Source organism: Cryptotermes secundus, unplaced genomic scaffold (genome assembly GCF_002891405.2).
Source record: "Cryptotermes secundus unplaced genomic scaffold, Csec_1.0 scaffold2387, whole genome shotgun sequence".
In the NCBI taxonomy this organism is placed as follows: Eukaryota; Metazoa; Arthropoda; class Insecta; order Blattodea; family Kalotermitidae; genus Cryptotermes; species Cryptotermes secundus.
This window is the reverse complement of record NW_019731616.1, coordinates 271,865-299,770: the sequence shown is the minus strand read 5'-3', so window position 1 is coordinate 299,770 and position 27,906 is coordinate 271,865. Positions and strand designations below refer to the sequence as shown.

Below are 27,906 nucleotides of genomic sequence, written 5' to 3'. Positions count from 1 at the left end.
AAATATTCAAAAAATGATCGAAAAAATCCAGAAAAATGACCAAAAGGAGAAAAGAAAGAACACTTCGCTTTCATATTATTCACTTTTCAAAAAACATATGAAGAAAAATTCCCTCAAATGGCCAAAAATGACAATAAATACCCTTAAAAGACCAAAATTTTACCAAAAAATTACCCCCAAAATGAAAAAATGACCTTAAACCTAAAAATGTTAAAAAATGACAAAAAATTACCTATAAAATTTACATTTCTGTAACCAGCAGCTCATATCCGAGATTTATATATTTAAGAGCATCGCATAGGATACAAGGAAGAAAAGGTGACATGTCATCAAAATCCGGGCCCTGGTGATGAGGTATATCTCAGTTTTCAGCAAGACAGTTCCCTTACACATCATGTCCAATTGATCATTCTTGTGGCGCGCTCTTAAACAAAAGAGTTGCAAAAATGCCCCTGTGTAGTTTCACTGTGTCTGTGTCCATGTAGCAACTGGAGAACGCTCCAAACGGACTTTTCGTGAAATTTAATATTGGGTTTAAAACACTGCCGGTCACGGTAGCCGAGCGCTTTAAGGCATGCACTGTCGTCGCTCACGCGGAAGCCGGGATCGTGGGTTCGAATCCCACACAAGGCATGGATGTTTGGTGTTTGTGTACAGGTAGAGGCCTAGCGACGAGCTGATCACCCACCCAAGGAGCCCTACCGAATGTAAGATCTAGTAAACCGAAGTGAAACGGAGAGTTTCGTGGAGGTAGGGCAAGGCACAAATTGAGGATATAGCGTCAAAGGAAAACGAAATGTTATCCCTGGGCGTAATTAATTAATCATGGGGGAGTGTATGGGAGGAGTAGAGGTGTAGCTCCGCCATGGAGGTGAGTGGTTAGCGTCTCACCCTTGCCGCTTTACCCCCAGGCTTAGGAACTTTAGTATCTGTTTGATGGGAGGATAGATGGGTCTCAGAGCCAGTCTCTTGCCTCATCCTGGGATCGAACCCCACTTTTTCAGCCCCATAGCCTACTTGTTATACTCAGTGAGCTCTCCCGGATTGTCTTTAAAGATAAAAGTAAACGAACGTGCCCGGATTGTTGCCCTCTGCGTACAGTTCCTAACTTGTTTAGGCATATCATTTAAAGGGAAAGAAAATTCAGCCCATTGTGTAGTTTCTAGTAAGGAAACATCTGATTGGAGAAGCACGATCTCGCCATTATGAGTTCATTTTATGTCCTCGTGGGAAGATTCACATGAAAAGAGGATAAGTGGCCGTTACAGCGAGACGGGAGAAGTTCCAAGAGCCGTCAGTCCCATGGAGCCTGTCGTTGCATGCGAGGAACTTGCCACGATTATGTAAACAGCAGCAGGTTTGTTGTATGCTTCTGGGATAAGGAGTTTTGTACAGGCCGGTTATTGTATTGTACCTGTGTCTATTCTTGGTATAAAGTAGGCAGTCCGCGCTTGGAGGCGGGTTAGAATACCTCCACCGTATCCTTGCGAGTCGTAAGAAGGCGACGAAAAGGGATCCCGGTGCCTGGGGGTATAACTGGGTCAACCTGTCACTGGGGACATAAATACAAGGACCTGGCCCTCCAGATTTGGGGTTGGACGCAAGGCTGATGACCTTCACCTGCAAAAAGATAAATATTGTTGCTATATCGAAAGAAGTGAAACCGTGGCAGCGTCTTCCGAGGAAAGCTGTGGCTCAAAAAAGGGATGTTCTGCCAGTGATGATGAAGTAGGCGCCTAGTGTCTCAGTTTCGTGCTCAGAAACCAAAGTGTTCCTTTAATGTATACAGGAGAGACACAGTATCGGTCATTCTAAGCAAAAAAAAATGTATATGTACACGTGTCCTGTTCCGAACGGTTTCCGAGATAGAGTAATTTCACTGTACAGTTCCAAAACTGTTGATAAGAAAGAGATATTACGTACTGTTTCTAATGCCGGTATTTATTGTTCGAGTGACAAAGTTGGTACAGTTCACCTACGAAAGTCCCTCTGTCAACATCAATGCACTTCGCAATTCGTGTGAGGACAAGGCGTGTTGCTCTCCTGACTGCTAAATTGCTGTTGGCCCTCGCCAGCACAGTCATTCTTGGTTACGAGACTCACGACCATGCTCTCTGACTGCTCTGGGAGCTTTGTGAGTTCTGACTCACTGGCTGACGGAAGCCTGGAAACCTTGTACGTTCATAAACGTGACGTGGCAACCCGTGCCAGGGTACGCGTTGTCCTAGTGTCGGAGCACCTTAGATTCGATCGGTGCATCCCGGCGCACGTTAGAGTGCGCAGCGCCGTATGTCCACTTACCGGCTACCACGCAACTTGTCGTGCAGCTATGCGTTGCGGGTTGTATAATTCCGTAGTCCTGTGCAAGAAATCTACGTTCCCTTACGATCATCACAATTGTTCCTGATTATTTTCTCCCCTTTGGCGCAAGGAGTCCCACCGTCTGTAAAATTATCATGAAACTCAAAATCAGCGGCCAGGGCCCAAAGGGGCTCTAGAGCTAATGAAGAAAACATGTGGAAAGACGTTAAATACCGCAGGACAGTCAGTGACGGGGCCTAGATTCGAACCAGGCACGTTCCGAATACAATAAGCGTTACGGATACAGCCCTCTTGCTCGGTGCTGTAATAACACTACTTTTTTTTTATTGCTAGTGGGGTGGGACTAAGCCCCTTGTACTGCGGCCAGTTCTGGCCTATTGTACCAGCCCCAGATGATAGGTGAGGGTGATTGTGGAGCAATTGGTGGAATGAAGATTGGCAGGGGAAACCGAAGTACTCGGAGAAAACCTGCCCCAGCGCCACTTTGTCCACCACAAATCCCACTTGACCAGACCCGGGATCGAACCCGGACCGCCGCGGTGGGAAACCAGCGACTAACCGCTTGAGCTATGGCGCGGCCTACTTCTTTTTTTTTTACTTTGGTTCTGTTTTCTTCCAAACTTTATGCTTTCTCATGCCCTGTCTTCCCTTCCTTCCATATTATTGTGTGTATCGTTTCCTTAGACTGCAAACCTCGTCGCAGTGCAAGGGTTGGCGCTTCCCACTGCCCGGTCTGCGTGTCGGCTTCGAGCAAAGGGAGACCCAGAGATTCCACGCACTTGAATCATTCGGTANACTTTGTCCACCACAAATCCCACTTGACCAGACCCGGGATCGAACCCGGACCGCCGCGGTGGGAAACCAGTGACTAACCGCTTGAGCTATGGCGCGGCCTACTTTTTTTTTTACTTTGGTTCTGTTTTCTTCCAAACTTTATGCTTTCTCATGCCCTGTCTTCCCTTCCTTCCATATTATTGTGTGTATCGTTTCCTTAGACTGCAAACCTCGTCGCAGTGCAAGGGTTGGCGCTTCCCACTGCCCGGTCTGCGTGTCGGCTTCGAGCAAAGGGAGACCCAGAGATTCCACGCACTTGAATCATTCGGTACGCCGACGCGAGGAAGTGCCTGGGCTGTCGTGTTCACCGCTTCTATTTTCGATTCTTCATGCAACATTTGGGGAGCCGGATAGCTCAGTCGGTATAGCGACTGACTACTGGCTGGACGACCGAGTGGTCGGAGTTCGAGAGCCGGTAGGGTCAAGAATTAACTCTGTCCCACGTCGTCTTGACCGGCTCTGGGATCCACCCAATGGGTACCGGGGGTAAAGCGGCAGCGGCGTGAATCTGACCGCTCACCTCCAACTACTGCCGAGGTCAAGAAAATGTAGATCTATACATCCACTCCCCCATACGCCTTCATAGCATAGTGCTTAATTGGCTAAGCACAGGGACAACTTAACCTGTGCCATGAAACATTTCCTTACTCCTGCCGGTTTTTAGTAACTGGCCCGGTAACACAATTACTTAATATAACGAACCTCATCCAGAAGGGCCCTTCGTCTCCGTGGGTAATTTTGCGACGCGACGCAGCGTGAATAGGTAGAATATTACATGAATCGGAAGAAAGATTGATAGATGCCTTCAAGGATTGAAGAAAACCACGAAAATCTCATTGTAGTCGGTGTTTCGAACAGAGCACCTCCGCCTACGAGTCTGTCCTCTTAAGTCTTTTGGGTGGAACTCCCCCCCCCCCCTTGGCACTAGAGCCCAAGTGGGCCTAGGCCTACCTCCATGAACTTCTCCGTTCACTTCGGTTTTTCTAGATCTTACACATTCGGTAGCACTCCTTGGGCGGGTGATCAGCTCGTAGCAAGGCCTCTACCTGTACACAAACACAGAAAAACGCACACACAAACTAAACATCCATGCCCTGAGTGGGATTCAAACCCACGATCCCGGTTTCCAAGCGAGCGAAGACAGTTCATGCCTTAGACCGCTCGGCTACCGTGACCGGCATTGGGTGAAGCTTAGATTACGTAATAGTTCAGTCCTGAATTAGAATACTTTTTTCTTATGTTTTATTTTTTTAAGGGCTGCTTGTACTTCATACCTTTTTTTCTCGTAGACAACATGGTTTGTATTCTTCTGGTGTTTATTTCTTATTCTTTAATTTATTCTCGCAAGTTTTTATTATTATTTCTTAATCGGGGTCCATTAATTTTTTTTATTGTGAGGGGGGATGTCATGCTACGCCAGGCGGCTCGGCGTGTTCCGTCATGGGAATCCGGTAGATTAATAAAATATAAAACTCTGTGGCTTTAGCCCGCAAGCGAATTATACAGACAGAGCGACCGCCGCTTTTCGGCGAAGTTCGTGCCGGTAGATTCATATGGTCAAGAAATTATCACCAATTCATGAAGCACAAAGTTCATCAGTGCTCACAAGGGCTCGCCATGAGACTGTACTCTGTCCCCCGTGATTCCAGGGCACACTGTCGCCCCCCTTTGCTGAACCCCAGAATTATCAGGCTCAATTCCCACCCTACAAAGCCTCCACTCTGTGCTGTCACAGCGGCCAGTCTCTCATGGGTCCATACCACTGTCACGTCATTCCATTGAATTCTTCAGGAGACATAGCTTCATTGTCGTCATGGGCAAAACAACTTCTTTGAGCTGTATCCGTCCTTAGAAGAAACTGTCGGATTGTATCCGGTTTTCACATCTTTGGATTTCACAACAATTTTTTTAAAGAGCAAGGTCGTCCGCCTAGCGACAACCCCCCCCCCCACTTGGAGGATCAAACAAACAAACTCCGTGGCCTGTAGTCCGCAAGCGAACTGTACCGACCGAGTGACCGCCGCTTGTCGGCGAAGTTAGTGCCAACTTTTGCACCTACCACGTGAGATTGTGTCATCGTTAACAGTATTCGTCCTGTAAACATTAGTTACATATGTACTAAAATCTTCTCGGGGGTACAGCTTTGTCGAATTAAAAACCAGCATTTCAGAGGGCCTGGTTTCCATCGTCGGCCGTGATCATTCAGATCGAGGAAATCTCTGAAACGTCGGTTTTATTATTCGACATAAGATTTCAGCACGTTTATTCGCCGTGAAAGCTTCAGTTCTTCCACTGAATCCGTATATCCCGCGTGTGTTGATTTACTCGTAACCTGGTGGCATCTGGACAGCGCGTCACAAAGTGTGCATAGTGCTGCCGCCTGAAGGAATGATCTAGTACTGCAGCTTGGCAACCTGTATTGATCGGACAAGTGTCGGACTTTTGGCAACTAGTGGCTACTACCTCAGCTTTATATTTAGAGCTGGTTAGGGAACTGTGCCAATGGGACATTGACGACATTAGGTAGAGGCCCGTCTCTGCTGTAACCGGGGGTGAATGTGGCCCGGGATTTTGCGGGTTCCACCAGTCTGAAGACTTTTGGTTTGATCCTCGGGCATTGTCAATTCCGGTTTCAAGCATTCCACTAACAACCACGAGCGGTCAACAAAATGGGATTCAAAATAAGAAGGGAAGATTGTAAGTGCAGCTGTGTACAAGTGGTGTGTGTGTGCTGTTACGGGATGAGGAACAAGTGGATGTTGTTAGATCAGTATCACTATTCGGTTGGTTTCTTCAAGGTTCCAAAACAACACGTAGGTTGTGCGCATAACTTGTCGTCACGTAAGTTTCACGTGACATGTCCATATATCGCCAAAATATTTCCACCGGTTGTTATCCTATGTTTTCTATTTCCCAGAATGAATGAGTTAATACAAACTACACGCATATGAAAATTTTATAAACGTACGTAGCTTCAAACATTTTGCGTTGAATGGCGCTAGTGTTGTTCTGACGTAAAAAAAAAAATCAGACAACCGCCATGCTGGAATTCTTGTTGACGGGAAGCCCCTTTGAAAGTAGGAAAATGCTGACTCCTGTTTCACTATGTTGCCGATAAAGGCACAAGCAGTAACATTGCACATTTTTTCCTGTAGGTGTTGGTTCGAACCCCGGTCGGGGTAAGGGTTATCATGATTGAGGTTTTTCATCATTTTCCTTAGTTTCTCCGAGGCACGCGGTAGCGTAGTTGGTTGAGGCACTATGCTACAAGCCAGAAGGTCGCGGGTTTGATTCTCGATAATGTTATCGGATTTTTCAATTGACCTGATCCTTCCAGCCATGGTCCTGGGGTCTACTCAGCCTCTAACAGAAATGGGTACCAGGAATCTTCCTCGGGGGTAAAAGGCGGTCGGCGCGTAAGGCTGACAACCTTACCGCCATCTGTGAGACGATTGTCTAGAAAATGTGGGAGCCTCGACGTCTCACAACCCTATGGGCGTCTACGTAGTATTACAAGGATACCTTTACCTTTTCTTTTTCCTTAGGTTCTCCAGCCTAATGCCACGATAGTATCTTGAAATAGACCAAGACAGTTTTCTCAACAACCTTTTCAAGCTGACTGATCATCTGTTCTTACCATTCCACGCTAAATAGCCTCAGCATTATATATGACATTTTTTATATACATTATGTTCGTACGTAATTAAAATATTTATGGGTGTCTGTTACGTTGATCCATGTAGTTGATTTCAGGTAATAGGTTTCTGAAGAAGGGTCCCATAAATTGTTGATACCGGGGTGTAGGCCATTATAAAACCGCGGTATTTACATGTGTCTCCTCTATAAACATTAAGTACTACCTGTATTTATTGTGTTTTATTAACTGTGCACAACTCGTAGATGGTATATTAGTTATAAGCAGTTGCTTGTTTTTGTTACTTGAAATCGTGACATGTTTCGATTAATTGTTGACCATCATCAAGTGAACATTTACAACTAAAAATAAATACAGCGTAATTCATTGGAAATGTATCCAACTTACAGTGAAATGAAATTTCAGTATGGAATTCATTAATGTGTATGTATTTTTATTTGTAAATGTTCATCTTCCGATCAATATTTGATAGAAACATGTCTTGATCTTAAGAAGTAAAAACAATAAATTGATTATAATTAATGTTCCGTTATGAGTGTTGTCTGGTGCCGAGTAAACCGCAATAGAACTTTAATCACAAATGCACAGAGTAAAGACTGTGTGCTTGCTTGTACTGCGTGCTTTTTAAAAAGAAGCCCATCCCCCTCCCCCCCAACACCGCGTGTATTGGTTTCTTATGCTTCACAGAATCATCATCATCAGTAATCTGTCAGACGACAGGTCCACAGTCTCTTCCAAAACAGTTCCTCCACTTAATGCGATCTCAAGCTTTCTCCTTCAGATGAAAATATCCTCTTCTGTCCCCAAGGTCATCCAGCATCTTCTTACGTCTTCTTCCTCGTCTTCTGGTCACTTTGGCTGCCCCTCCGGTTTGTTTTGTCTCCAGAGGAAACATCTCCCATACATGGTATCTCTGTTTTTGGAAAGAGACTATCCAGGAAAAGTGATAATGTGGTAGTTTTTCCATTTGCTTTCCACATCGCAGTACAACAGCCGTGCTTCACAGAATATACAGCGATTATTTCCCTAAAGAGTATTAACTCTTTGACTTGGTTTATCCTGGCCCGTCACACTAGTAATTGTATAAGAGATTATTAACACCGTCCAGTGTGATTGATAATTTTTTTTATTTCATCCTTGACATGTTTCGGTCGGAGCGACCATCTTCGGAAGGACATTATCGGTACATACGGAAACTGCCGTTACAATGTCGTAGATATAAAATAGTATCCTTTAACAATTACTGCGTTGTGCATGAATTTGTTAAAACTTTATAAATTTAAGTAGCGTAATTGGTTGAGGCACTATGCTACAAGCAGAAGTTCGCAGGTTCGAGTCCCGATGAGGTGGATTTTTTAAATTTACGTAATCCTTCCAGCCGCGCTATGGCCCTGGGGTCGACTCAGCCTCTAACAGAAATGAGTACCAGGAATCTTCCTGGGGATAAAGGGCGGCCGGTGCGTGAGACTGACAACCTCACCGCCATCTGTGAGTCGATTGTCTAGAAAAGTGTGGGAGCCTCGACGTCTCACAACCCTATGGGCCTCCACGGCCTGTTACAGGGATAGCTTTACCTTTTAATGAACCTTTGGGTTCCATAGAATGCCGGCAAATTCTTGAGTATCTGCACAATTGGCGGCTTCTGAAGAAGGGCTTGGCTCCATGTGTAATAGTAGTGTCTGTATATACTGATAATGACCTATGACATTGTAATAGTAGTTTCCGTACGTATTGATAATGTCCTTCCGAAGATGGTCGCTCCGACCGAAACATGTAAAGGATGAAAGACTGAAAAATGCAGCATTTATCAATCACACTGGACGGCATTAAGAACCTTTTATAGCACTAACTTATTAATCTCCGTTATAAAGATATTGTTTTCTGTGAGGTAGGAACGTTATTTAGATGCTTCGTTGGGCTAAGCATTAAGTAGAGCGAAGGGCGTGCTTTCCCATACCGTGCCACGAGGACCCATGGTGTCTGTAGATGCGTGTAGGACAGCGCAAAGGTAGGAATGTTATTTAGATGCTTCGTTGGGCTAAGCATTAAGTAGAGCGAAGGGCGTGCTTTCCCATACCGTGCCACGAGGACCCATGGTGTCTGTAGATGCGTGTAGGACAGCGCAAAGGTAGGAATGTTTGTTGTGGGCACCGCCACGGATTTTTACAAGTGTTGAGTAGCTGCCAGAAATAATTCTTCATTCTTGTATTCACAGCACCATAACGATGTTATAGAACAGGGGTGACCAAACTTATCAGAACCGCGTACTGTGTGATAATTTTGAAATGTTCAGGGTGTGGGGGGCCACAAATAAACGTGAATTTTAAAGCAGAATTGTTCTTGAAAAAAAAAAAGTTGCCGCACGACGGCGTTATTAAATTTAATCCATTTGTAAAACAAGAAGGATTGATTAATATTTTCTCCCCGACTCTCACCCCCAGCGGTTCAGAAAGAGCCGCGTGCTACTCGCCAACCGCATTTTGGCCACGTGTGCCACTTAACCTGTATAGGTATGAAGTGTTACCGCTGTGTTAACCTGCTTCATACTTTGTTTATGCCTAAGCGCTCGCTGATTCATTTAGCTTGACGGAAGGCTTGCGTCACTGCGCCCGTGTTGAAGGTAAATGATTCATTCAAACTGTAAGGGATCCCCACGCACTGTAGGCATAGACTCGCCCGTGTGTATCCGGTCAGCCTGTTCTGGCGTCAGCTGCATTCTTCGAGAGCACGAGAGTCAGAAGTGAGAAAAGTGAAGTTGTATTTGTGATTCTGTTACCGGTGGTTGTGTAGAGGTCCGTCATCTGGGATATAACGCTATGTAGTCCGTTGAAAATCAGCCGAATGTTCGTTTGATGTTTTCTTACTTGTAGATGGAATCGACATGTTCCATCGAAACGTCAGTTAACTCATGAAGGGACTACAGCTGCGTTATATCCCTGAAGATGGAAGTGTTCTAATTTTAAGATGATTATCTAACTATTTTTACTTTTATCTAGTTTTGCGCATTGGCACGCGTTATGTAACCCTGAGCAGTCTCAGAACGCAAATGCTTCGTGCGATCATTGCACCGTAAAACGAACGCACAATAGGGAGGTAATGTAGTGCTACATCTTTTGGCTTGCCAGCAGCTTGCATTTATAGAATAGCCGAATGCTTTTTGATTAAATTTAGTTTTCGTAGGTCGTCACAAAAATTTGTTCGACGGTGTTCACCTTGCCTTTTATCAGTTGAATAAAACCCCGTTTTGTATGAAAGCGAATTGAGACTTTGTAGTCATTTGTCTAGTTGTGGTTGGTTTAACGACACTGTCAGCTTATGGACCGTCGATTGTCAACTTTTCGCATCTTGCATCTGACCGGTCGTTTTGTCAGGAAAGTAAGTAGCCCCACTGGTGCAACCAGAGGTCTCCATTTTCCAAGAAATGTATTTTTGTAATTGTGTGCTATGTACGTTATATTAACCATTAATGGAAGTTTTTTAAGAACTTCCAGATAGTGGTTTTTTTTATAATGCGTTTTAATGTAATGGAGCGCCTCTGTGGTCTAGTGGTCAGAGGTCCGGGTTCGATTTCCGGCGCTACGAGACTTTCTGAGAAGTGTAATGGATCTGGAACGGGGTCCGCTCAGCCTCGTGAGGATAATTGAGGAGCTATTTCGAGGAAATAGCGGCTCGAGTATAGAAAACCGAGATGAACGACAGTGGGCATTCGTTGCGCTGACCACGCGACACCTCCATCCGCTACAGTTGGCACTAACTTCACCGACAAGCGGCGGTTGCTCGGTCGGTATAGTTTGTTTGCGGACTAAAGCCACGGAGTTTGTATTGTAACAACGTAAAACGTATTTCTGTTAGCAGAAGGACTGTCATGGTGCACCAGTGGCAAGAATACTGTGCTTGCAATGCAGGGAAATGATTGTCATGTTCTAGAACTCGCGTCCCACGAGCTGACCGTCACATTCCGCCCGTTGGGAAACACTGGTTTTAAGACTGTACGGGCTCTTTAAGGACTCAGGATGATCGGTGGCCTTCCCGAGTTTCGAAACGAACGCCTTTCGAATGCTATTCAGAAGCGTTGGCGCTTGAACCAGCTTGCGATCTTGTCTGTTGTGTTGTCCCGTAGGCCTACTGGTAAAGGTTTTAGGGTAGGCCGAACCCCCGCCGAAGGAATCGTACCAAATATTTAAAGAAATTCGGGGGTTTTAGAATTGAGTTCTGAACCACCTTGGATGAATGATAACTGAAGAAGAAATAAATTTAGAAAGTAGACAGACGGCGTCCAACACACGCACGCAGTTCAAATTTGTCCATTTTTTTGTAATCACTGTAGGCTGTCGTAGCTCAGCTGGTATGGTAACCACGCTACGGGCTGGACCAGGGTTCGATTTCCGGCAGTGCAGAGCTTCGACTCTTGTCCACTGAGACTGGTGCCCGACTTGAACCTAAGCCTCTTTACACAAGGGCAAATCGGTCAAGGCGTGAAGTTGACGATTCACTTGTATCTAGTTCCAAGGTTATGAATGCGTGTCTGCCGAAAGGGCCCAGTAGTGCGCCGGTGCTCTGCGTGAACAGTTTGCGTGCGTAACAGGCCCCGGCATACGTCCAGCCAGCAACAGGAATTCGCACCGAGCAGGCAGTGTTCGTGTATATTTAGTTCTTGACCTATATGCAGCATCTCACGCTGTACTCCCCTGTTCACGCAGTGGAACTGCTGGAAACGGTGGACAGACCATAACAAAGGAAAGACTGGAAAAATAAAAAAAAATATGTTTAAAAAGTAATGCTACATACTATGACCCTGGGGTCGACTCAGCCTCTAACAGAAATGAGTACCAGTAATTTTCCTGGGAGGTGAAGGGTGGCCGGCCCGTAAGGCTGACGACCTTACCGCCATCTGTGAGCCGACTGTGTAGAAAATATGGGAGCCTCGACGTCTCACAACCATGTGGGCTTCCACGGTGTGTTACAGGGATAACTTTACCTTTTATCCTTGTGGACGCATAGTTTCACGCTTCTTAACCATTGGATAGGAGGCTGGTCCCGGCGCTGTGGAGAAAGTGTTAGGCCTGCTGGGAATCGAACCACGTATGTTTTCGTAGCTTGGTTAAGTACAGAGACAGGTGCACCTTTTACGAAGTACAGTGATTTCCACTGGGACTGTGTGTTCGACCGACGATATTCACCTTTTACAAAATACAGTGATTTCCACTGGGACTGTGTGTTCGACCGACGATATTCACCTTTTACAAAATACAGTGATTTCCACTGGGACTGTGTGTTCGACCGACGATATTCACCTTTTACTAAGTACAGCGATTTCCAATGGGACTGTGTGTTCGACCGACGATATTCACCTTTTATGAAGTACAGCGATTTCCACTGGGACTGTGTGTTCGACCGACGACATTGGCGGTTTGAACGTGGCGGTAGTCACGTGTGAGGATAGGAAACTTGCACGCCACCTGTCCGGCGAACCGCAGCATCTTGAAGAAGGTTCCCTGCCCTTGTTTTGTGTTTCTGTTGTGGAGTGAACCATGGTACGTCGTGCAAGGTCACAGAATGTTCCTGACGAGGAATTCGTAGATAGGGGACCTGGTAAGATTAAGTGCACTAAAGGGGTGAGTCAGTAGGGGGAGCAAGGAAACCATCTGCACATATGTGTGGGACCCGAGACGCGCCACGTATGGTTTGGAAGTTGTCTGCCAAGTTTGGACAAGAAGTGAGGCAACTTACTGGGGAGGGTGTTTTATTTTTGTAGTATGACATGTCTGACAATGTATTTCGGCTGTGTTAATGTGATATGAGTGATTTTAAAGTTAAATATATGTATTTTTTTTTACGTAGATGCATGATTTTAGTAGCTTATTAGGGCATAGGTGTATTTTGCGTAGCCCCACCACCACCACCATATGTTAAGGTCGTTAAGGCATCTCAAACAACAAACACATGTTTTCATTATTATATGAAAAATTGTTTTGGTGCGAAATATTTCACAGGATTGATTTTGTAATGTGATAACGTTATGCATTCTCTTTGAAGTATTTAAAGATAGCGTGACCACGTGCTTGTGAGAATGTAAGCGATCCATAAAAAGAGATTATCGTTAGGAGCTGTCATAGACCTGTAAACTGTATAAAGACTACGAATTCTTGTCAGGATTGGGGGGTTTGATATGGTAGAAGGGGTTTTGTTGAGTGTAGTTCCACCTTCCTCGTGGTTAAGTCATTCATCATCGTACAGAAATGGATGTGTTCTGCAATATTCTATCGATTCCAGTTGCATTGTCCATCCTTCATAACAGAATAAAACGAAGGAGTATGTTAGTAATAAATTGCAACAGTTGCTTTCAGTTTATATTATTGTTTGGGTATTAAGGCTAGGAATCTATAAATGAATCACAGGGTCAGATGTGTAAGTGAAACCCAAATTCGTGTATAATAAGTGAATTGTAACTTCGTATGTGTGTGTCATGCATGCGTGCCTGTAGGTTGTGTATGTAGCTATTAATCATAGTACTTATAGCTTTTGATCTACAAGTGCTTTCAAAACCCTTGGTAGGTGTGTTAGTGGAACTAAATTTTAAAAGAAAAGGAATGATTTAAGCAAATCTTGACCTCCTCGAGCTTTGATTCTGTTTTGTACTAGTTGATAAACGAAAATTCTTTAGTCTCCTCTCTTTCCCCCCATTTTTCCCTTTTGATTTCTTCCCGTCTGTATCCTCTTGATTTCTGCCAGTATGTGACAGTTATTATCTTCTTCTGACTTATCCGTTACATCTCTTTCCTTTTAATTTTAACTCTCGATGCCCTTCTCAGAATCCTTGTTATGTCCACTCTTTTTAATGCATGTGCAAACCGTTGTAATCATTGCTTGTTGGACACTCATAAAATTTTGAATTGCAACTTACAGATCTCATTTCTGGTTCTGTCTGTACCACAGTAAAATTAAAACACTAAGACCGATTTTCCCCCTCCCCTCCAAAGAGGCAGTCCAACTAATTTTAAAAATTATACCATCATGACTTGTAATAATTGTGTCTCACATGCCAGTTGTATATTACAGAAGGCGATGGTTGCGCAACTGGGAAAGAAAATCGCCACGTTTTATGGAACTGAAATATTCAGTGCTGTTTATAGCGTACACACAATTTTGTAAAATATGGTATAATAAATAGTTGTCTTGTCGGGTCATGCTTTGTGAGCTGAGACAATTGGTACTCCATGTGTTATCACTAGGAGCACTTGCTGATAATTTTTTGTTTGAACCTTTTAGTTTTTTTCCACCCCAGATAACTGTTGTTCTGTTCCGCCATTGCTCATGTATACTGAGCCATCTTGTGCTGTTAGATACTTCATATAACAGCCATTTAAAACTGACCGCCATGTGAAAGCATTGTCATATGATGTATTTTGTGTTTTTGCAGTGGTGGAGCTAGTGTACTGGCGTGACCCCAAGAAGTCTGGGATTGTTTTTGGCACTGTGTTGGGAGTCCTGCTCTCTCTGTCATACTTCTCTCTTATCAGTGTAGTGGCATACCTGTCGCTGGCTCTTCTCACCGCAACTATCAGCTTCCGCGTCTATAAAAATGTTCTGCAAGCGGTTCAGAAAACTTCAGATGGACACCCCTTCAAGTGAGTAGCGAATCCGTAATGACTGATAGACTAATCTTTTTGGGTCTGTCATATAGTCCAACCTATAGGAGGTCACATTCTGGTTTTATGTTATGCCAAGCAGATTGTTTGAGATTAAATGGCACAGCTTCGGAGCACAATGACAAGTTCACTTAACACATTTTTGCCCAAAAGTGCCAGTGGCCCAGTTTACCAGTATGTGATGACACCAAAGGGTTGCCAGATATCACACACGCTGTGTTCCCTTTATAACTGTGTACATGACATAATCTAAAAGGAAACAGAACACCAATATTTCACTGTTTTAATCAACCGACTGAGCGACCAACGCTTGTTGGCGAAGTTAGTGCCAACTTTAGCAGATAAGAGTGTTTCGCGTGGTCAGCGCAATGAATCCCATGGCCATTAATTTCAGTTTTCTAGACCGGAGCCGCTATATCCTTGAAATAGCTCCCGACTTATCCTCATGAGGCTGAGTGAACCCCGTTCCAGATGCACTACTTCTCAGAAAATCTGGTAACACCAGAAATCTAACCCCGGACCTCTGGATCTATAGCCAGGAACTCTGACCACTAGACCACAGAGGCTGTCATCATATGTACAAATATTCAATTTCTAGTTAATAGAGCTATTCATATTTTCCAGTAGCAGATGTCACAGCTTTCAGTATAGCAGAACTGACAGTTCTAGAGGAAGCGCAAGTGGCAGTACCTCAACTTTTGGGGCATGAATTGATGAACTTTATTATACTGTACTAAAACCCTAACCAAAGCTCTAACCTAACCTCATTCAGATCAACAGCCATGAGGTTTTGGTACCAAATAACAGTACACCACCCTCTCACCCTCTGATCTTCTGAAGCCTTGTTGGTTTTCTAGGTTTCCAGTTTCCAAGATATTTCCCTACCAGGACCTTGTTTGTCTTGCTTTGGCAATCTGAGTTACATGTCCCCAGTCAATCGTAACATCCCTGGTTTCAGAACCCGTATTATACTAAGATTTTTAAAATCCTTGTAACCTATCCTTCATGCTGTTTCTTCTGTACCTGATCTGAATACTTTCCGAAGTAATATACATAACTACATTAAAGAGAAGATGGGGAAAAAGTTTTCATCCTTCACCCTTTCAGCTGCCAACCCCTGCCATAGGATTGGCTCTTAAAAACGCCAAGACTGATGACAGTATACAGAGAACACCACAGTTATATCCCTCGAATGGCCTCCAGACAGCAAGGGGAGTGTGCTGTGAAAGGTTCTTCTTTCCTCCAAGTTTCAGTATGTCACACTTGATAGAATAAGATAAATGTTGTCCCTGTGCATAATTAATTAAACATCATGCCATGAAGACATATGTGGCAGTGGAAATATAGCTCCGTTCTTGACCTCCACACAAGATGGAGGTTAGTGAGCAGTGTTATGCCCCTGCCGCTTTATTCCATGGATCCCAGAGCCAGTCCAGACACTGTAGAGAAGAAGAAAAAACTGTCCCATGCCTGGAATCGAACCGTGGCCATCCAGCCAGCATGTAGCCCGTCACTATACTCACTGAGCTGCCCCAGCCCCTCAATAGAATTGCTGAACTAATTGATGACAGCAGCCCATCTCGGCTGTGGTAAGTTTAATGCAGCCACTACCACTACCAGCCAGTCTGGTTGCGTGGCATGCAGAGGGTTGAAGCTGCACAGATGCAAGAGTAGTTTTCTATGTAGGTCCTCATAGATGGGCTGTTTTTCAGATCTTCTAGGCCCACACATCATTTTATGTCCTAAATAAGATATACAAAAGTATATAAGATATGCCGTCTTCACAATAATATTCGGTATTTAAAAAACAAAGAAGACACTACTGTATCAACATTTGCTTTAATTTTGTTTTTACAGATGCTACATGTTTGGACCCTTATACAGAGTCATCATCAGGCAAACAATACTCCAGTTTGAGCTGATGAATTGCAATTAATTGTCATCTAATTCTTATAATAAGGATCATTATTGTGTCCTGAAATTATTTAAACACATAAATACATATATTAAGTTTTGGTCAGAATTTTAAAGCTGAAAATCCTTAGATAATAAAATTTAAAATTAAAATTAGAAACTAAAGATGAAGGCATGAAAGTTAAAATTCTGTTTTTCTGATAAGACTCTGCAGCCACTACGTGTTGACCTGGTTTTCTGCCGGTGGAAGCGACTATAACGTGGGGCTCCCATGTATCGGAATCTTCTCACGTGGGATAGGTCATCTAGTCGTGTAACTCAAACTGGAGTATTGTATGCCTGATGACCCGGTATAAGGGTCGAAACATGTTGCATCTGTAAAAATATAATGAAGCAAATGTTGATACAGTAGTGTCTTCTTTGTTTTTTAAATACAGAATGTTGTTGTGTAAACGGCATACCTTATATACTTCTATATATCCTATTCATGACACACAACAGGATGCACACTATTAAGACTGTATGACCTGTCCACCTCCCATGGATATGATTTTCCATGCAACTTGACCGTAAACAAACCAGTTCTTGAGCTTACACACTTCAACGCTGAAGATGCAGGCACTGTGTTCCTCTGAACGATTGCTGCCACAAATTCTCAAAACTTTCATCGCATAGATAAAATGTAAGAAACCAGAATATTCTTACATGTTCTGAAAAGAGTGTTTGTTGTTTTGACCCTAGGGACATCCTGGAATTGGACCTGACATTGCCACAGGACAAGGTGCGAGAAGTGACAGACATCGCTGTGGCCCATGTGAATGCAGCTGCTTTGGAACTGCGGCGGCTCTTTTTGGTCGAGGATTTGATAGACTCGGTTAAATTTGGAGTGCTGCTGTGGTGTCTCACTTATGTTGGCAACTGGTTCAATGGCATGACCCTCATTATCATTGGTACGCATGCGTTTGAAGTACATTGATGGTTAAGTGTGTGTAAACTATTAGCACGGAACTCAAACTCCAACTCCTTTGGTCGTCCACCCCTGTAGCCAGTCTCTATACTGACTGCACTCCCCCCAGCTTCTGACATTGTGTATATGTAATCTAAAATGCAAGACACCAACATTTCACCCTTTTAATCATCATATTGACAGTTAATTTCTGGTTAGTAGATCTTTCTGGATCATCCGTTGCCAGATATCGCAGCTGTTTCTGCAGTCTGTTCTGTGTTTATTTCCAGCATTTGTGGCACTCTTTACGCTGCCCAAGGTGTATGAACATAACAAGGTACAGATCGACCAGAACTTGGACATAGTCCGAAGCAAAATAGCAGATATTACATCCAAGTAAGTACTGCATGCAGTTCCCATTCGGCGAAATTATAGTGAGAGGATTCATGTACCGAGGTGACATTCCTTCCTTCCTTCCTTCCTTCCTTTGGCGCTACAGCCCCAATTTGGGCCTAGGCCTACCTCCATGAAACTCTCCGTTTCACTTCAGTTTACTAGATCTTAAACATTCGGTAGGACTCCTTGGGTGAGTGATCAGCTCGTCGCAAGGCCTCTACCTGTGCACAAACACAGAAAAATGCACACCAAACATCCATGCCCTGAGTGAGATTCGAACCCACGATCCCGGTTTCCAAGCAAAGACAGTACATGCCTTAGACAGCGCGGCTACTGTGACCGGCAGTGTATAAGAATAATATATAAGAATTCAGTTCGTACCTCACAGGAAACAGATCCGAACCCACGATCCCAGCTTCCGAGCAAGCAAAGACAGTTCATGCCTTACTGCTCGGCTACCGTGACCGGCACTGAGATGACATTACTGAATGTTATTGTTTATAAGCCTGGAAATCCCATGCATAAAGCAGTGATTCATTGTGTTTAATTGAATTTTATACACAAAATGTTTATACTCTTAGATCAGACAGTTGGACATTGGATTCATTTATAATCTTATGTGTTCAAGAGCCAGGTATGTATTTAACAGATCTGAGAGCTCGGTTAATTTAAACATCGTATTACCATATATTAGCACATTAAGGACAGGTGATGACTCATTATTGTATCATATGCATTTTCCTGTCTAGCATCTTGTCATTGCAGTAATCAATTCTGATGCATCGGAAATTATTAAATTAAACTAAATCTAGGAAGAATGCGTCTTCTGGGATGTGGCGCCATCCGAGAAGACAGCATTATCTGTGGTCACTGCCGTGAAAATCTCAGATCTCATATAGACTGAAGCTAGTTCAATGTGGATGGGTGTATGCAACAGCTTTTACATGTGACGAAGTTAGTGGTGGATTAACTTCTTCTAAGACGTAATGCTGCATAGTTTAGTAGGTGCGTCCAAGCATTTCAAAGGAGCCCGCTTCCTCCTCCTACCCTGATGATAGAGGCAGGTGGTTCTTTTAAAACATTGGTGTGTACCTGACTACACAATGCCTGTTGCATCCCAGAAGACGATGGTCTTTAAAATTTGCCAGTCTGAAAAGTAGTCTTATTTCGTACACATGTACCATCAGAATATTGGGTGTTCACTTTTGTATGTAACTACAATTGAAGCTGATAACTTTTATAGTATACCGCTTGACAGGTTTTCTACTGTGCTTAGTATCAGTCAAATATAGAATGAAACTAATCTAATGCTTCTTCCTTTTGCAGGGTGAAGGCTGCAATACCTATTGGCAAGAAGCCAGCAGCAGAGGAGGAAAAGAAAGACCAATAAAAAGAAGACAGAAGGCATGGACATGAAATCAAGAAAGAACCAAGATGGACTAAAAGCATACAATGAATGCTGAAGAGCAGTTACGAACAGAAGTTCCAATTGAGGCCCTCACCTTTACTTGGCCTTTCCTTGCAATCTTATTGTAACATTTGCACAGTAACAGTTCTTCGCTACTACTGTTATTATTTTGTTTCTATTGTTATTGCCCTCTTTTGTTTAGAAACAGTGCCTCCCTACTTTGTGTTCAAATTTATGTACATAAGTTACAAAATATCAGAATGGTTCTTAACAAATTCTGGACTGCCTGTTGCCCATGTGCGTGTTAAGTGTTTCCATGCTCATAAGTTATGATTGTCTTAATTGTAATGTTTCAGTGGCAAGTTAGAAAATTTTTTTTATAGGGAATCGATATAACAGAGTTGGTGTTGCAGCCGTCTTTAGGCACGTCACATGGATCTGGAGACAATAATTACAGTCAGACAGACAGGCATCTCATTCAGTAGTGGTTAGTAATGGCAGCCAGTGTTGTAGTTTATGTTATGCTACAAAAGGAACAGATGGTGTTTATAAAAGCAGTTCCTGTGATTTTAATTGTCGTCGCCAGAAAAAGGTGATTGCTAAGATATGCAATTTTGAAACTGGTTGGGCTCTTTCCTGAAAGTAGAGATTATTATTCATTGTAGATTTGATTTTTTTATGGGAGGGGAGGGTTTTTTTGTTAGGGGAGGGAAGATATAAATATAATCATGTCAATATTTTTCATAGCATCAAATTTAAGCTTATAATGTGCATAAGAATGGTGGGCAAGGCGCCTTTTTGAATATAGAAAAGATCCAGAAAAGGTTCCCTTCAAAGGAAATTTATTACTTTGTAAGTATGAAAAACTCATCCAAAATGTTTACACGTAGTTTGTTGTTACATATTTCTCATAGCTAATTGTTTGCATGAAGAGCAAAAATTCTTGTTTCCTTCCATCACATTGCAGATTTTTTAAAAAATGTTCATGTGTTGCAAAAAAAAAAGTTTTGAATGCTTGTTTGGAAGGCTTTAAATGCTAGATGCTCATAGTCAGTGTTAATTCTTTATTATGAATCGTTATCTAAATGAGAAAGAAAGTATTTAGATGGTTAAACTTTATTGTGCAAAATACATGCCAGTGTTAAAAGCCTGGGCTGTTGACTCAAGTGAAAGCAGTTATGTGTTATGGTGTAGAAGAAATTCCTGTTCATTCTGACATTTTATTTTAAACTTGCAGTATCGAGATCAGCGATATTGTGGGTTGTGAATAATAAAATGTGGTTGCTTTATGACTGCTGCACGTATTTTTACGCTTCAGGATCTTTGTGACATCTGAAACATTCTGATGATAGAGGGTGACCATTGTTTACATGTGAATAGACTTTCTGGTGTGTATTACCATTACCATTGTTCTTCTATGTCACACTTCATCTAAATGTCCTCGGATTATTATGCTTCAAATAATGCCAGTGGAGCAGTGCACACAAAGGTTTTTTTGGTCAAATGCACATGATAATAGATTTGTAATAAAACTTAGCCTAATATTGGGAAGGAAAAGGGTTAATATCAATGCTACGTATTCATTTTAAAACCCCCCGCATTTCATACCAATATTGTGGATATACATATTTAAACAGAAATTTAGTTGGTAAAAATTCCATACCTCTGATGTAGTTTTTAAGAAAAATGTGGTGCAATGAAGTGAAAGATGAGGTGTCAGTGTTTAAAATATATGATAACAATTAATTATGCAGATTATCCTTGACATACTCATTGAGCTGTATTGATATGTGCTTTGTACACAAATAAAAAGGATTTAAAATGTGCTTGTACTGAATAGTCTGCATTTGAGTAAATGCAGAGGCCAAACTCTCTTCTGATCCCACTTTGTGATCCTTCCTTTCTCAGTCTACCATCATTCAAGTTACATTTGGTGTTTTAGTAATAATATTTGCTAATATTGGAGTCGTGGCCGGTCACGGTAGCCGAGCGGTCTAAGGCATGTACTGTCTTCTCTCACTTGGAAACTGGGATCGTGGGTTCGAATCCCACTGAGGGCATGGATGTTTAGTATGTGTGTGTGCGTTTTTCTGTGTTTGTGTACAGGTAGAGCCCTTGCGACGAGCTGATCACCCGCCCAAGGAGTCCTACCAAATGTGTAAGATCTAGAAAAACCGAAGTGAACAGAGAAGTTCGTGGAGGTAGGCCTAGGCCCACTGAGGCTGTAGCGCCAAGGAAAAAAAATATATTGGAGTCCTTTCTTCCTCTCACATATACTCTGTATGAGCAAATAGTGTAGCAGTACTAGAGGTGGACCCCCCCCCCTGAGGTTTTGATGGATTTACATATTTTCATCACTGAATATGATGAAGTGGCTTTCAGAACGCTGTCTGCACCTCAGCAGCACCTGGATGGTTGAACGGATTTTATTCGCATTCAGAAAGTTTATCTGTCATAGATCAGTGTTCGGTTAACATGAAACTCTCTGAAAATGGGCTCTCCAGATGGTTCAGAAAAAAACAAAAATTCTCAGAAATATCTGATTTTGATTAAGTTCAGTAATTTATGAAGATCACCTCTTTGACTTCAAATGCGTAGGTGATATCCTTAGGGACACAAATGCATAAGTTGATGCAGTAAGACAGTATTACAAGTTGAAAGGACTTCATTGCTCAGTATTCGGCAAGTAGCAAACAATTTCATCTCCAAGGTAACGTATAGGGACAGTTGTATGTAAGAGTATGTACAGTGTCTATACACAGACTTTTTACTTCATGCCATAAGGCAAATAAATAATGGGGGACTGTGAGAAGTCAAAAGCGTACAGGGGAGAAATGGATGAATTGTAGAAAATCATGTTACAGAAAGACAACATTGTTTTAATAACAAGGAATAAGAAATGAAAAAAACATGGGAGAGAATGAATGGTCACTTGAGAGGGAGAGTACTGTCACAATTTAGGGGTGTGTAACTATTAATGGGGTATGGATTTATTGACCACCCTTAACTACACTTTATACAGATCACTGACACAGACTAGTGTATACATTTTATTAGTTTCCACAAGCCGCGTCCTGGCAACAGTGAACGCAGTGCAGGTTCTTGAGCTTCCGGCACTCAAGTACTCTTGTCAACTGACAGCTGGGTCCCAGGCTGATGGCTGTATCACACCGACCTCCTAGTCTTCTCTTCACAGGCAGACTTTTAACTGAACTGTTGACAAGAGTCATTTAGTAAACTATTAGATTATTTAATGCTACTTGAGATAGGAAAATGAAATTGTATGGTGAAAAAGTATTTTGAAGGGGACAGTTGTGTCATATAGTCTAGATCTTCCTCATAGGCTCTTGCCTTCAGGTTTTATACTACAAAGCTGCATGCAGGTTTCTGTCACGGGTGCTACATGACCTGCCATCTTACACTCCCTTCACTTCCTCATTCTGATAATATCTGATAATGCGTACAAGTAATGAGGCTCCTCATTAGGCAATTTTCTACAGCTTCCTGTTATTTCAGCCCTCTTAGGTTCACATTTTCTTCTCACCACCCATTTTCAAACAAGGGTAGTGTTCCCTTAATGTAAGAGTCCAGGTTTCACACTCTTATGAAACTGCTGTCAAAATCGTGTTGCATTTGGTAATAGGAGCTTATAATACATGAAACATGCCACAGTTGAGCATTTCACAACTTGGAAACTTCGTTTAACATTTTTCTGTTCGGTAAGTTCAACATTTTAAGATCCAAGCATTCTAAAATTGGCTAACCGTAGTTGATCCCACTCTTCATAAATATTCAGTTCAGAAGAATCTGTAGGGGATTCCATGTTGGAAATCAGTCTTATAATGCTGTGGTTCCCAAATTGAGGTTTGGGTCGCTGTTATGAAGTGACAATTTTTGTTTTTTGGTTATATTGTGAGTTTTCTGGACAGCTTTTCCATGAAAGAAACATGTGTTGTAGTATGTCCAAACTTGACAGGAAAAGCATATGACTGTTCTGCCCAAGTTTGTGCTCGCAAAAAGACATCATTTTAAGGAAAAATTATAAAAATGACTGTTCATCTGCAGTTGTTTCAGAAAAGAAATGTTATTTTTCACAGTCCTAGTTGCATAGTTAAGACATGTGAAATTACACTAGCTTTTTTTCCTATGAGAAAGGAAGTGATTATGAAAGAAATGTGAGCTTGACAGTATGAATTTGTGTGTAAATGGAGCACACGTATATTGGAAGGGTGACCTGCATTTGTGGCTTTTGCACTGGACAGTGATAATGAAAGAAACTGACTTCTCCATTTCATGTGGTTTGAAAGTTTGTAGTTCATTTATACCTTCATGTCAGTTTCTGATGGCTTTATGAAAACCAAAGATGTTACTGTCCTGCAATGGAGAGCAGGCACGGCAATCTCTCTGTAGCACCAGTTGACCTTGAACATTTCTGCCGTTCATTCATGGACAGCTTAATTAGAGTGTACCAAGGTATAGTAAGTGTTGTTTGAAAAGTATGTTGATGCATTCAGCCTGCCTACTCTTAATAGTCATGAGAAACCATAAATCACCAAAATTTAAAAAGGAACACAAGGAAAAGAAATTCAAGAGAGATCTCACCACAGAGTTTCACAAAACACTCTTAGATATATTTCAAGACATTCACTGGAAATCTGTTTTTTTTTTAAGGTATCCCTGTAACAGGCCATGGAGGCCCATAGGGTTGTGAGATGTTGAGGTTCCCGCATTTTCTGTAGACAGTCTGCTCATAGATGGTGGCAAGGGTGTCAGCCCTATGGACCAGCCGCCCTTTACCCCGAAGAATATTCCTGGTACTCATTTCTGTTAGAGGCTGAGTCGACCCCAGGGCCATAGTGTGGCTGGAAGGGTTAGGCCAATTGAAAAAAATTCAGTTACCTCATCGGGACCTTCTGGCTTGTAGCATAGTGCCTCAACCAACTACACTACCGCGTGTTCCAGAAATCTGTTAAGATAGATTTAATATCATGTTGCAAAGTGATTAGTTTATTAGACACTCTACATACGTGTAGTAGGAGTTGCTATGTGGAAGGATAAAAAAGAACAAAGGAGTTAGTGGAGAGAACAGTAATAGTGAATTAGTTTAGTCAGGATTGCTGGGTTTTTGGACTTTGTCCATTGTCTGGTATTCTAAAGAGCATAAAAGAATTTCAGAATACCAGACGATGGGCAAAGTCCAATTTAGTGTTATATACTATTGTCAGAACATTTTAGAATCCAGTTAGTTTAACGTCTTTCTAATAGTGCATTGCTGTATGTAGGTTAACACTTATACTGTATATCTAAAATATCCTCAGTTTGAATTTCACCTGAAAGAACCTTGTATTCATTTCCCTTTAGTCACTCCAGGAAAATTCCATAATGGTACATAAAACGGGTTATAGCTTCCTCCACTAAAATTCCTCCCAATTTTCAGTTTGTACTCTGTATTTTGTCATCATTGCTTTAATTTATAATCTTAGCAGTTGACACAGCATTGGTAAACAACCATAATTCTGTAATGACTGTGAAGCCATGTTTTCCTATNGGTTATAGCTTCCTCCACTAAAATTCCTCCCAATTTTCAGTTTGTAGTGTGTATTTTGAACCATAATTCTGTAATGACTGTGAATCCATGTTTTCCTACAAGGTAATTTCTGATATGACACAGTTGCTTTCAAAGTGATGTCTTAAGTGACAAAATTCTCACTGATGTTAGAAGAGGAATGTTAGTTGTCTGCAAAGAAGACAAGATGCTGAAAATTGGATTTTTGGTTTTCATGTCAGTGAAGATTTATATTCAGGGTAAGACACAGATAATATGTTTTTAATGTATATCCCCAAAACATTGGTAGTCACATGTTGGACAACACATTGTCTGATGTCAACAGATAATACCACAGCGGGAAACTTCAGCTGACATGCCATTGGCCAGTAATGGTAATGGAAGGGGAACTTTGTGGCCCTAAACGCAATTCTAGATGGCAACAAATTCTTAGACTTTTTAAAATTGCAGTCACTATATTTTAAAATGTTCTGTCCATGCAATCGTGGTACTAGGTTATGTCATGGCATCCCAGCCGAATACAGAGCACCACACCCATTTTTATCTTTGCTCATACTTACATGTATTAATACCCATCAGCATCAATACTTCATGTTGTCAGTCATATCTAATCTGCTATCTTTACATAAGTGTTCTGGTCAGTGGCATTATCATGTCAACTGAAAATGAAAAGATGTGGCAACTAAAAAAGGTTATAATACACCTAAGAATTTGTACAGAAGATTCTACTTTTCATGCAGACCACAAGACATATCTGTCTCTCTGTTTGTGTGCTTCATCTCTCAAACCATTTATGGATTTCAATGAAATTTGGTGTGGAAAGTTCATACTAGGAGTTGTTAGGGAAATTTCCCTTCCTACTTTACATGATTTTGTAATAGAACTTTAACAACATTTTGTAAGGTGAGGTTGTTAGCCTCAATCCTTGACCTGTGTGAGGAGGGCCTCATCTGGCCTCTGTCCTATGACCAGTCTGGTTCGTCTGGGTGATGTTCCGAGGACCTTACACTGCACTATCATAGCTCTCCAAGTGGTCAATACATGTAGTCACCTCCATCACATTAAGACAGTACACCAGAGGGAAGACACGGAGTATTATACAAATGCTGGTTGCTAGTTGCTGGCCCATTAAGGCAGCAACTAGTATCAGACAAAAACTGAATATTAATTCACTTATTTCTGGTAATTGGCAAGATTCCAATTTGAGATTCAGAGTTGAGGGTAAGAAAGAAGAAGGGTCACCCATGCAAGTCGTTGCTTATCAGGGTCACACACTTTTATAGTCTTTATGATTATTATAATAAATAGGAAATTTTTTAAAAATTTAACAATAACCAAAGTTTTATAAGAGCTGTTTATTAGTTTATTTAATGATACTGTCAGAGCCGAGATAGCTCAGTCAGTATAGTGACTAGACTTAGAGTCTGGGCGGCCGGCGAATCAAGGTTTTATTCCCGGCGGCGACGAAAAATGTTTTTTCCCACCACATTCTCACCTGCTCTGCAGACCTCTCAGCTTCCTATCCAATGGGTACCAGGGTCCCTAATTCACAGGAGTAAAAGGACTGGGGTGTGAAGCTCACCATTCACCTCCATATAATAGAGAGTTTAAGAATACGTGAAGCTGTACCTCCACTCCTCAGACTTTTTCATGTCTTGGTGCGTAATTAAGCACAAGGAAATTTTACCGTTGCCCTAATGATATTTTATATGGGTGTAAATTTAGTCTCTTACGTTGAGGGCAGAACACAGATTGAGAATGATACACGAAGTTGTTATGGCGGTGATTACGGCCTTCTGGGATGTGACGCCGTGTAGTTTGGCAAACAGACACTATACTTCCTCTGTCGTCAAGATATATGCGGCTTATTCCCCGAAAGCGTTGGTAAATACCTGCTAGACCGCACGGCGTCACATCCCAGTGATCACATTCGTCGTGGGAACGTGAACCCGCTTGGCAACTGACAGCAGACAGTCCGGCCACCTAGCACATAGCCAGTCACTTTTTTGACCAAGGGTACCTGCGCAAATCATCACGCACGCACACACACACAATATATCGAAATATCGATAGATCCCTGGTCTTGCCTTCCTGGGGTAACTAAAGCAGACTTGCACACAATTACGGGTTATCGTAACTGAGATTTTTCGAGGGTTTCTTCAGTCTCTCCAGCCGAATTTTCAGATATTCAATTCAAATAGGCCACTACTAGTTCCTTCCACATTCGTATCTCTTCATCATTCACGATAAAATTACCACTTCATTCAATGCTAAATGCCTCTGCGGTTGAAACGGAGGCGTTAATTAGCGTAAGAATGAATTTGTCATTAAATTAAACGCATCCCATTAAGCAACAGTGGTCGACAGTTGTTACTATATGTACCACTTGCTTTAACGTTCAGAAACTGCATTTTCCAAAGTTAATTTGTTTGTGGGTTTCATATATACGAGTATATCTCAGAACAACCAGCGATTATTTCCCTATGTAACATTAACGTAATGGACTTAGCTCTAAAGACGCAGTGTTTTCTTTGTGGTTGGAACTAAGTTTTTAAATATTATTTGCGTGCACTTCAAGTTTCAAAGGACTAAGAAGTTAATAAAAGAGGCAACGTAAATTTTTCTTATTTATTTCTGTCAGGCTGAACAGTGTCAGACCCACTATTTTTTATTACGCCCGAAGGCAAGTGTATATGCCTCGCTCAGAAAAAGGGATCAAATATTTGGCAGAGATTTGAATTGGCTGGGGGAGGGGTGAACGAACTCAGGCGAGAGGGTGGAGTGCTACAACTCGCTCCTGTCCCATTATCCCAGTGTTCTTGAATCGTTGTCCTATCGACTACATCAAGCAGAGGTGGAAAGCAGCATTCGTTTTTTTTTTCGGGAGTTAATGTAAACGTATTCAAATGAGATGTTAACTAGTTTGACTGGACATATAAATGTTATAATACATTAGTTTTCTTTTTATAAGTTTGCATCCTGTTTGTGTTTAACTTCCAAGACGTAAGATTAACCGTTACGCAAAGTTAAGTAAAAATTCTTTCATGATTTCATTTATTTTACATGTTTTCGACCATAAAATGTCATCATCAAGTGTCATACTCAAACTAGTCAAAACTGTCTGTAGTATGAGTGTAAATATTGTTGTAACGCAGGCACACAGAGTGAACTGTGGTTTAGGTCGCATTAATTTTACAAGGATGTAAGTATACCTTG

At 42.0% G+C, this 27,906-nt stretch overlaps 1 protein-coding gene and 1 long non-coding RNA gene across 2 annotated transcripts in view; one reads left to right on the top strand and one right to left on the bottom strand.

Annotated features, from left to right (window-relative positions):
• LOC111867330 (glycogen phosphorylase) overlaps positions 1-27,906 on the top strand; it is a 127,288-nt gene that overhangs the window by 54,371 nt on the left and 45,011 nt on the right. Inside the window, exons 3-5 of the mRNA XM_033752642.1 lie at positions 14,232-14,439; positions 17,116-17,324; positions 17,611-17,716. Of these exons, the coding sequence (XP_033608533.1) occupies positions 14,232-14,439; positions 17,116-17,324; positions 17,611-17,716 (523 nt within the window). The remainder of the gene's footprint in view (positions 1-14,231; positions 14,440-17,115; positions 17,325-17,610; positions 17,717-27,906) is intronic.
• On the bottom strand, positions 22,138-26,651 carry LOC111867331. The gene is made up of 3 exons (XR_002843330.2): positions 26,424-26,651; positions 25,251-25,349; positions 22,138-22,337 (listed from the first exon to the last, which is right to left on the bottom strand). It is a non-coding gene; the product is annotated as an uncharacterized LOC111867331 (long non-coding RNA).